Source organism: Phycodurus eques, chromosome 20 (genome assembly GCF_024500275.1).
Source record: "Phycodurus eques isolate BA_2022a chromosome 20, UOR_Pequ_1.1, whole genome shotgun sequence".
Classification (NCBI taxonomy): domain Eukaryota; kingdom Metazoa; phylum Chordata; class Actinopteri; order Syngnathiformes; family Syngnathidae; genus Phycodurus; species Phycodurus eques.
This window is the reverse complement of record NC_084544.1, coordinates 4,331,613-4,343,500: the sequence shown is the minus strand read 5'-3', so window position 1 is coordinate 4,343,500 and position 11,888 is coordinate 4,331,613. Positions and strand designations below refer to the sequence as shown.

Sequence of the window (11,888 nt, the reverse complement as noted above, 5' to 3'; positions counted from 1 at the left end):
GCGAGTAATAAAACGGAGCAAGCAGACAATGGAACACGCATCCGTGCTCCAGCTCCTGTTGAATCATTAATGTGCATCCAGATTGAGCCCAGGCCCGGTCTGCTGCTTCACAGCCACGCTGACAGGTGGCCCGTAGTAGCGAGCAGGATTCACGAACGGAAGGGGGGCAAAGGGGCACAACGCGCGTTCATTCGCAGGAAAGGGAAAGGCCGAATACATTTATCAGTTCTGAAGCATCTTCTTGTTTTCCGCCCATTGCTTTTGTCGCGTCTTGGTTTGTCGGACAATTGTGACGACATATAAGTCGGCGTGAGCTCGGATCGGATGCATATGCGACTTATATCCACATACGAAAAGAGGCCTGGGGGTCGGGTATGAAAAAAAATAAAAATAAAAAATCGAATCAGATACATATCACATTGGGCAAAAACAGGTGCAGTAACATGAGTTTGAATGTGATTGGTTCATTCCAAACACAGTCACATCCCAGTTATAAGAGGTATGTGTTGTGTGTATCTTTGTGTGTGCGCGTGACAGAGAGTTGTGTGTGAAATGCACGCGTGTGTATGATGCAAATGTGTGTGCGTGTGGTGTTTGGAATCAGTGTGTGAGGCATGCGTGTTATGCTTATTAATGTGCCTTTGTGCGCGTGCGCGCGCGCGCGCGTGTGTATGTTTAGGCAATGGACACGTGGGTGCACCGAGAGGGCGTGTCCGTGGCGTGCGCGCGCACCCAGCCCAGCGTCAGTGGCGCCGCTGAGTGGAAGAGAGGCAGTCAGCCAAGGCAGGTAGCGGCTGAGCTCCTCCACAAAGCAACGAGACCAAACGTCGCCTCCTGTCACTCGGTCAATTGGTGCACCTGTTACGGGTGGGGGTGGTGGTGGTGGTGGTGGGGGGTGGGGGACGGGGAAAAAAAAAAAAAAAAGAGCCCACGTGGCACAAAAGTGAAGAGACTCGTCGTCGCCATGGCGTTGGACTTAAACAACACGTAACTCGGATGCGTTGAACTCCTGTGCCAAGTGTCCTACTGGTGGATTATTCTCCTTCTTATTCGTGTTCCTGTTCTTTGACGGCGATGACGACGGCGGCTGTGGCGACGTTCTCCCTCAGCATCATGACGCTGGTGCTGTCCAACTTGGAGCCGTCCAGAGGCAGCAACCGGCATGCGGTGTACTGGAACAGCTCCAACCTGCTGTAAGTGCAGCAAGCCCCCCCCCCTTTTCACTTCATTCATCGGGTGGGTGGGTGGCGCTCTTTGTTTGTCACAGTAGTGGTCGACCATTCACACTCTGCAAGCCTCGATCTGCCTTGAGAAATAAGATGCGCTGATTTTATTCCCGGCGGTGGGCAACCTCAGGTGCGCGGGCAAATACATGCCCCATCCACAGCATTTGATACGGGGCGTGCCGTTCCGAAAAAAAAAAAAAAATCAGTCATTTCGCAAATGCCCGTCGTGTATAATAGTGATCATTTGTTCGAATGTCGCATCTTATTTTTTTCCCCGTGAAATTTGTGGAAAAGCGTGATTCGGTTTTGGTCGGTTGAAGCTTAGAATTAAGGATACAGGATGTGACTGAAAAAGGGGAAAATATACGAGGAGAAAGCTTGTATAGTTGACCACATGAATCCTGGAACTGGCAGTTCACCGTGCTCAAATTATTATTATTTATTTATTTATTTTGAAGGGAAAAAAAATGACCATCATAAGAAAAATCTGCTAAAAGCTTGTATTGTTGATACATGCTGTATATGGTGTTAAGATAGCAGTTTTTTCCAAAATGTGAAAAGTTTCGACCAAAATCAATCATTTACAAGATTCGAGTCGAATTGAAATGTGTAAGGAAAAGGTTTGCACAGTTCAGCGCTTAAATACTGGAAATATGGATACAGGCCATTCAGCAGTGTGGAGAGTATCCGGAATTTTATGGCGTAAAAAAGAGCACAGTACAGTCAGTACACAGTAGATGGTTTCAAAACATTTTCCGAAAAATATAAGGTGGAAAAAATTAGTCCATGATAAAGAATGTCAAGACAAATAAGGATACGTGTAATTTGCAGTGTTAAAGTAGCCGATTTTTGTGATATGTCAATTTGAAAAATGATCACCTGTGGATAGTTTGCCAATTAAAGCCTAGAAATAAGGATACAGGACATTTCCCCAGTGTTAGAATATCACATTTTTATGATGTCAAAAAAATGATAAATCCATAAAACATTTGTTAAAAAAACTATCAACTTTAACATGTACAATTCATATTGCTTTACGAATTGTTATATGAAAGAATCACTGAATTAAATGTTGAAACTGTGCATAATGTTACAGTGGCTTCAACTTTTTTGTTTTAATCAGGTTCAGTACATGAAGTAGAGTTCAGTTGTATTTAACTTTGAAGTAGAATACATTTTCATTTTGTCTTTTCAACATTTTTTTTTTTGGGGGGGGGGGGTACCATTTTAACATTAAACCTGTCGTCATGGCGCGTGTTGACTTGGCAATATTGGGCCACTTGACACTTAGCTTTTCTGTTGGATTTAGGTCTGGGCTCGGGCCAGTGCACTTTGTACCCCCACGGCGTGTCTCTTTAAGTCCGATCGACCGCATAACGGCGAGATCGATGTGGACTTTGCCGCCTTTGTCTCCTCATTAGCCAGTCGCTGGTTCTCACGTTCTTTTACCCGCTCTCCTCAGACAACCTCAACGAAACGCCCCCCCCCCCGCTTCCTCGCCCTCTTTGCACCCTCCCCACCCCCCGCCTATCTGCGCCCCCCCCATCCCACACGTCCATTTGTATTCGCCTCCTATCGCCTGCCTCCATCTCAAACTTGCTTATTTCCCCCCCCCCCCCCCCCCCCCCTCCGCCTCATCTCAAGCCAGACGGGCCGTCCCTCTCAATTCCCCTTTCTTTTAATTTCCTGCTTCTCATTACCAAAAGCTCCATCTGCTCCCTGCAAACCTCCTAAACTACTCAGCTGGGAGTACAAATACTGCAGATGATTCATATTAGGGATTGTTTGAAAGCTGCGGACGATTGTTTACGGGTTGATGGAACCTCTCAATTCGGGATTTTGAGGGGAAACTGTGTCTCAAAAAGACACATTTTCATCTTAAGTTTCAAGAACCTATGGGTTTTAGTACTTGTCGTTCCTGCAACTGAAAGATCCCTGTTGCCCTCGGTGTCTACAGTACAGCGTTAAAATACGCAGCAGTCGTCTTCCGATTAGACCCCGCCTAAGGCCCGAACACCGATTTGAACCCTGGACCTCTAAACTGCGAGGCGGGTCTGCTAACCAGAAATTCACAGTGCCGTGTATACAATACAATAAAAACAATAAAAAAAAATGAGGAAATCTAATAAAATGATAAAAAAATGAATTGAGACGTTTGAATGTAGAATTGATTACAACTAGTTTTCATCGTTTAGAAACATGAACAAATTGGCGTTCCGACTCGAAGTTCCGCCGTCTCTAAGGAGGGGGATCGTTTTCTGCTCACCGCTTGTCCTTTGCTAAATTAGCGTCTTTTTGTTCCCGTAAAAGGTGCGTTAAATATCCTCCGTATTCGTCGTATCTGTCAATTTTAATTAGCCGTCCCGCGGTGTCAAGAATGGGTATTGTTGCCTCGTGCCGTCGTTCGTCACAACGTTGTGTGGCTTTGAGTGGACATTTATACGGCGAAGCGTTAAAGAAAGCGCTCACGTTAATGAATTCAGACTGGTGCGAGCGAGAGGGGAGCACTAAAATAATGCAAAAAGTGACCCAGTTTGGAGCAAAAACAGACAAATCCTGGGAGATTATGTGGGGAAATAAAAATGGCCTACAAGATTTCAAAAAAAAAAAAAAAAAAAGTCGTTAGGTGAGCCCTGCTAAAGTCCTCGAGTGTTTAACGATGCAGCTCCTTTCCCCTCTCACTTCGTTCTGTTCGGAGATAGAAACTCCAGGGCGCTGGAATCGAGGCCAGAGAAGGCAAACAAAAAAAGAGAAAGCGAGAGAGAGAGAGAGAGAGAGAGAGCGATAGGCCTTGAGGGGCAAACACCAATCGGGGACTTCATGTTTGAGCCCGCAGCACGGCAGCCGAGTGCGGATGGCTTCGGCACAGCTGCAAGAAATGAGATCACTGCGATGCCAAGCCGTGTGTGCCAACGTGGTGAAAATGGCTTTTGTTGATAACGCGCAGCCGGCAACGACGAAAAGCTGCTTTGACACACCGTTGATGTCCCTATGTGCTCTTTTGATTGAATTTTTTTTTTGGGGGGGGGGCTTTTGTGGGTCTCTATAGCTGCATTTTCTACCTTGAGTTCCAGGAAAGATGACTTCTTGTAAGGGTTTTCCGAACCCAAATTGAGGCGGAAGTGGTACTGGACTTACGATATTTTTTTAGTAGTAACAAACCTTTTAAGCGATGCATATTTGAACGCACACAACAACACAACACGTATAACAGTACTCACAAACCTATATTCTTTATCCTCTGCAAAAAAATGACGAAAATGACTGCAGCTTAATTGCGACAGTCTTCCGTGTTGTGTAGTATGCCTGTATGTATTATACTGCCCCCTGGTGCTTAATGCTTTGTTGCATTTGTCAGTTTTATTGTAAACTTCACCTGGGCGTGATGAGCAGCTTGTAGATAACACACTTTGCCTCTTATGTGGAGAACTTAGGGCGTGAGTCTTCATTTCCTCAAAGTGATGTTATATGATATTCTCTAAGGGATACTGTGAATGTTTTTTTTTTGTGATAGTTTTTCTATATTGTGGATTTCCACTGAACACGTGATAAACAAGGGTTCAATGTAATGTCTAAAACTTTTTTTTTTTTTTTTTTACACTGAAAAAGCGACGCCTGCATGTGTCAAAGACGTGCTGTAGCCGGGAATGCTTTGATTATCGCCCAGGTCCGTCACTGGCCAACTTGTTACAGATGTCCCCGCTAATGGCTGACAGAGGCGGGAAAACACACAAACACACGCACGCTATCACACACACAGGCAAGCCATTAAATCATCTTGCATCGGAGTCCATATGCCAATTAGAGGGGGGAGATGTAGAACATCGTGAGAGCATGCGAGCACTAGGTGGGTGGGGTTGGGGCGGGGGGCGTCTCCTTGTTCCCCATGTGGCATTTCCACCGGGGCATTATAATACAGTCATGCGGACACAAAGAAGAGTTTCACAGCTACTGTAAATGACTCAGTAAGCTGCTGTAATATTAGATGTCATTCGCAGTTGAAGCCTATATGAGCGTTATATTGTATGTCTACATGTGTTGCTCCACCATTTGTGGTCAAATATCCATTGCTTAAAGCGTTATAAGACCGCCACTTTGGTACAATTTGTCGGCCCGTCTATGGCGTTTCGCACTGTGTAGGCATGAAGCTAGCGGACTTAACGGCAAAGTTATGGGTCTGTTTAAAATCCACAACGTGTAACTCTCTTTGTTTTCTGTTGAGTTTGACAGGAAACTTCAACTGGGAGTGGCATGAAGCAGCTTCTAAATTGCTCAAGATCTGCCAAACTGTTTTTTATTGTGAGCTGAGTTTACTGCCACCATAGAGCACTCCTGTCTCAAAAAAAATCGGCTGAACCATAGCTTGTATCTCGAAAAACTCGTATGGGCGCTCGTATCTCAAGGCACCACTGTATTTAGTTAAATTAAAAAAAAGTCCTGATTTTTTTTTTTTTTTTTTTTAAATGATTGTTTCGTTGATTAACATTGTGACGTTGTTGTTGAAAGAGAAATTAAAGTTTTAAAACGCATCGCGCAGTAAGAGAGCTACCTTGTATTTTCTCTTTTGCTTTGACTCGAGTGCCGGTTCCAAGTGCGGATTTAAAATGGGTGGGGTCGAAAGTCTCAATAAATAAATACATCACTTCTTCAAACCAAATGCCGTCTTTTCTCATGCATTTAACTTTAAAAAGTCATTTTGCTCCCATCGGGACGGAAGAGCTGGGAAGCGAGATTGAAAAGGTGGCAAACATTTCTGGGCTAAATCACTTTATTTTTTCCTACCCCCCCCCCGTTCGCTGCTCAGCGAGATCAAAGTCTTCTTTCAACTGTTGAAAGAAGACTGAGACCAGATGAATGGAAACACGTGAGAATTTATATGAACATGGAAATCCAATGTTTACTTTGGTCAAGGTTTGGCAGATACTATTCATGAATTGTAAAGCAGTCTAAAATGTCAAAATCTCCAGCGGATTTCCAATAATTGTCATTTATTTATTAATCTAACAATGGGTCCAAAAGCTTCCAAAATTCTTAGACACAAAAATGTCTTTTTAATAATGGCACTAGTTTGCATGCAAGTCGACTGCAAAAAAATGGTTGTATAAAATACCAATTAATTCACAATGATTCTCATGAAAAGGAAAAAAAAAATTGTTGGGTCATTTTCTTTTAAACAGTACTGTTAATTTTTAGTTCTCATTTTAAAAAAGTCAAATATTTCCTAAATAATGACACATTTTATTGTAAGTCTTTAAAATAATTAGCATACTTTACTATTGTATTACTTTGTTTCCTTTTTTTAAAGGCAAACATTTCATTTGGCAATAATAAAAAAAGCTTTAAAAAGTATTATTCAGATTCCCCGCCCCCCTATAATTATCGAAAATAAAAAGAAAGTCAAACATTTATGACATTATTTTTTTTTAATGCGGCAGATACATGTTATATAATACACATACCTTTGTCTGACAAAAGTGCTCACTGAACGCTAACACAATGAAAAATGCCACAGACGGGCTAACGAAACTAGCATTGATGGCGCTGTGTTATTAACAAGCAATGGACAAAACAGTGCCGCGACACATGTAAACAGAAAACATAACAATACAGGCATGTGTTCTTTATCCTCTGCGAAAAACAACTAATATTGCTGCAGCTTACTGAGCAGTTGTGACCCTCTCCCTCGTGTATATGCATGTATTATGATGCACAAACTGTTCAATTATTTACATTCAATTCAGTTATGTTATTACTGCATATTTTATAAAGTACAACACCATGCAGTGCTATTTTTAAAACACTTTAACATTTCAGTATTTTTTATTTTTTTTATTTTTTATTTTTTTTCCCCCCTCCTGTAAGGGTGGAATTGATTTATGGCATTTTCATGCATTTCATTGTGAAACAATGATTTGAGATACAAGTGTTTTGAGTTATGATGTGGTCCTGTTAAGAATTCAAGTCATAAGTCAAGGCACCACTGTATTGACACCCTTGTCGGATCTTGTTAGACTGTGCACGTGTACCTAATGAAGTGTCTCGCTGAGTGTAAACCATCCGCTTTTCTTACTGCTGATGTAGCGTCGTCGTCGGCTTGCTCGCAGGCTGCCAGCTGTTTGTTGTGCTGCGTGGGCCCATCTAGACGTGGAGGTGGTTCCCAGCTGGACAAGAACGTTAGAAATTTCAGCAGGGCGGATGACGCGGAAGGATGTAAAGTGCACGAGGGCTTAATGGAAGCGGGACTCTTCGCGGGCGGCTTTTTGTTTCAGAGCGGTCTGTTTTAGGGGCAGATGATACCCGCGAGAGTTGATCCGTGCTAATGCGGACACGGGGCCGGCTTATTCGTGTGCACTGGTGCTCCGAGACAAAAGCCCCGCACACACTTTGCTACCTGATTACATCGGTCCACCTGCAGCTCGGCCTCTTTTGTCCCCCCCCCCCCCCCCCCCGTGCTCACTGTAGCGTACCGCCTCACTCAATGACGGCTACACATTCAAGACCAAGCGGAATTGCACTGATTGAATATTGTAAAGCGACTTTTTTTTTTTTTGCCTTTTAAATTGAATTCTCTCTCATCTGTATTATATTCTGCAGTGTAACCTGATTAATGTCAGGGTGTTCTTCTTCTTCTTCCTGGGGGTTTAATCTGGCTTGTTTGTGTGGCTGGAAAGCCTTTTGTAACTGTGTTTTGAATGAGAGAAAAAAAAAAAAAAAAAAAGCTCATCTGGCTGACTTAAATCTCACCAATGCCAAGTTGAAATGGGAAAAGTTTTTGAAAACTTTCTCGTACAGAGTGATCATGTTAAAAAAAAAGAGTAATCCTCTGCATATTCAGTTTCACTTTTCACAAATTCACCTGTTTGTGTTGTTTTTGGTGGAACTTATCCCCAGCTATTCATGTTTGTGTTTTTTGAAAAGATGCCACAAACCTGAATAAGAATTGGTGTCAAGGAAATATGATGTCCTGATACATCTCAACTGAGAGTCGAGCTTTGTGTGTCGGGGAGGAGCTAAGTTTAGCCTGGGTGGTTAGTGGAAGTTACGAAGAGTCTGCAAACAATCTCTAAGCCATCTATTTGTAAAGCTTATGTTGTAAAATGAGTTTGAAATGAAATGAAAATATTTTGGGATCATAGGTTGTGGCATGTAAATGGTTTAAACTGTTACTATAGAAAATTATTTTTTCGGTGGTTTCATTTACTCGCATATTTTTTTGCTATCTGCAGCAGGGTGAAAAAAAACATCTTTGCAATTGGCTGTTGTGTGGGGGACCCCTAAAATACATAGCTTTTTTTTCACAAAATGCAAGAATAATACAATTTTTGGGAACCAAGCCACTGACAGATTGTTCATATTGGGACTCCATATATACGAACAAGCGCTTATCTAAACCTCATTCTTAAAGGATGCCCCCTTTTGCAGCTTTGTTTTTCAAGGTCTCGATTTTATATAAAAGAATATCTATATTTTCTGCCTTTTCACTGAAGAGCGTGTGGCTCCAGAAGAATTTCTTTTCCAATTACAAGGCGTATAGATTAAACTGTACACAATGGCCGCGCGGCTGTGTACGCTCTGTATTTTAAAAAAAAAAAAAAAAAAACAAAAAGAAACGTGTCTTCTGTACCGCTAACATTGTATGCCACCAAATTATAAAAACTTGCTGAGGTGTGGAAATGTTAAACATGAAAGTGTTGATCTTTGACTGTTTATTTTGAAAGCAAAGTGTTTCTGTCTGTGCTGCTGCTTTCTGTTCTTAGTGAGTCAGCTCCTCAGTTTGACACTTTCACTTGTTTTTTTTTTAGGCACGCCAAAATCCCGGTTTTTGCTTTGTCTTGCGAGCAAACATTTGCGAAACGAGCACTGTAAGATGTCAGTGAAACTCAACTCGCTTCACAACACGCAGCAGTTTGACAGATCGCTGAATAATTCTTCCAAAATGAGCTTGCGTCAAGCTTTTTTATTGCAAATCCCACTTGAAGTTTACTCTCCTCTCAAACGAAACTTTCTATTTAATTATGTCATTACTTTATGTTTTTATAGAGTGTGATTTGTCTTATTAAAAAATAACTGCAACATTTTTTGGGTTTTTGTTTTGGGAGGCTGCAATGAATTCGTGTAATTTCCATTATTTCAACGCGCTAAGATGATATGAGTTTGTGAAATTTACTGCGGCCAACCAAATTGGCAGATTTTTGTACTACCAGCCGGGAGCTCCCGAGATGAATCGATTTAGGAAAGTGTAATTCTTACTGAGGGTCATGTGACCACCCTGGTATATGGATCCAAGTGTGGTAAAAGGCTAAGCGAAGAAGCGTAAGTGCACAGCCGAACAAAAATACACAACAAGGTCGCTTTGTGAGCAAGGATCGATTGTGGCGCACGGTGTCCAAATGTATTTTTAATTTGATTCCGTCAAAAGTATTGGCGGCTCCGTCGGGTTCGCCCGTGCAATTATCGCCTTGGGTCCAGCACGCTTGAATTGATTTCATACATGAAGCTTGTCAGTCGCTTCCCCGCACCTCGGGCATCCAAAATAACACACCTGCACTGAGCCAGACCTCGCCGGAGTGACGGCCGACAAGGATATTGTCGTGAAAATCTGGTTCAGTCTTCTTTCTGACAGATGTATACAGTAATATGATTGCTTATTATGTAGGCTGTTAGGTTTACGGCTCAACAACTCTTGTTTTGCTTCACTGTGTACATAGTACATGTTCTAAGTTTAACCTTGAAAAGAGCAACAAGGAAATTAGAAAAAAAAAACATATCTCCAATGAAAAGCTTGTATCTCCAAATATTGTGAGTTTGTTGTTTACAGCTTTAAAAAATATGTCTGTGTCCCCACACTTTGGATAAAAGAATCAAACCCCCCCCCCCCAAAAAACGTACAGCCGTGTTCCTCCACTCCATCAAATCACTACATAAACCTGGGGCTGTTGCTCTTGCTTATTTAGCCTTTAATTAAAAGTAAAGGTTGTTAATATGCTGCTGGTGGAAGCATTTAATCAGTAAAGTCATAGATAGGAAGCAAAGGTGGAATTTTTCTCTCCTGCTGCAGGCCTTAATAACCTTTTCACATTATGGCGGTCCACCTTAGCGAGAACTTTAACAGGTTAGCGGGGTCCTTCATGTACTGTGTCGCCAAAATCCGTTAGCAGCTTCGAACCGGGCAAAGGAACCCAAAGGCGACACCGGTCCAAATGACACCAAATGGACCGGCTAACCAGATAGTTACACAAGTTATTTAGCAGGCCTTGTTAATGCACCAGGTTGTCAGCTAGGGGTAGTGTATTAGCTATTTAGCTAGCCAGTTATGTAGTTGGTTTGCAAGTTTGTTAGCCGGCAGTTTAGTCAGGGAGCTAATTAGTTTGTTAGCTATTTCGTTAACCAATTAGTTAGTTGCTCTTTACCATGCCAGTTAATTTGCTAAGTAGTCAGCTAGTCAGTTAGCTATTTAGTTAGCCAGTAAGGTACTTTGTTTATTAGTAGTTAGATTATTTCATTTTATTACATTTGTGACATTGATTAATTTTAAGAGCAACCACTTGGTAATAATAGTTTGAATTATATATTTTTTGATGGTGGTGTAAGTAATACCAGATGACTTTTTACCTGCGCCATGGACATTCAATGTCCTCTGATTTTTCCTTTGTTCATTGTTGTTTGGGGGAAAAAAAAGAGACATTCCTTAATTTCTCTGTGAATAATGCATGAGTCTTGACCAAATGGCCAAACACGGGCACATGCAGGAAGTCATTATTTTAGCCACAAGGGCGATACCAGAGTGCGAAGTGTGCAGTAATTAGCTATTTTGCTATAATTGAGATCACCCCCCAAACCCCCCCCCCAATTTGAAGATGTAATTATACGACGGCTCGAGACTCTTTTGGCAGCTGTAATGAGAACATTTTAAGGAAATTGAAATCCTTCTCTAATACACTCTGAGGCTGCCCTCGTGTGAGAGAATGCATCCCCCGACTTATATTGTCAAAAGCTTACAAACATCGCGGCGGGACCATATCTGGTCAAGAATTGTGCAGTATTCACAGAGAAATTAAGTAATATTTCCTTTTTCCCGTAGGAAAAATAAACAAAGAAAGGAAATATACTCAGCAGAAGACATGTTAAAAAAAGTATAAATATATATAAATTACACCATCCACATTTAACTACATTCATGATTGTTTATTTGAAAAGCAGGCACTTTAAAAAAAAAAATAATATATATATATATTTTAAAATGTTATTTTAAAAAATAATTTGTCAAGACTACAAAATACTAAATGAAGTGGACATTCGTGTGTTGGATGTGTCTTTAAGGGGCGGGGCCTAATGAGTGTATCTTCAGGAGGCGTGCATTGCGAGTGTTCTCATTTTGTATTTGTGTGTTTGAGTGTTTGTCCCGTTCAATAAACTGAAAGACTGTGTCTCTCCTTGCCCACACACGAGGGCATAACAGTACATGAATTCTTCCATTATTTTTCACTTTTACTAGAGGCACAGCGAATCTGAAGTTCTCAAAATCTCAAAAATCAAGCAAGTGGGTTTTGTTGTGTGATTTATAGTTGGAAACAGTGTCATGTGGCGTCCATTTTGGCTCAGCCCATTCACTCATTGAGCGAGTGTGGCATTCCTCTGCATTCCTCAACCGTCTCCTCACCT

General features: G+C 41.7%; 1 protein-coding gene across 1 annotated transcript in view; it reads left to right on the top strand.

Annotated features, from left to right (window-relative positions):
- The first annotated feature begins 931 nt into the window (after window positions 1-931).
- Window positions 932-11,888, top strand: part of efna3a (ephrin-A3a) — a 43,021-nt gene continuing 32,064 nt past the window's right edge. Inside the window, exon 1 of the mRNA XM_061664562.1 lies at window positions 932-1,193. Within this exon, the coding sequence (XP_061520546.1) occupies window positions 1,075-1,193 (119 nt within the window). The 5' untranslated portion in view covers window positions 932-1,074. The remainder of the gene's footprint in view (window positions 1,194-11,888) is intronic.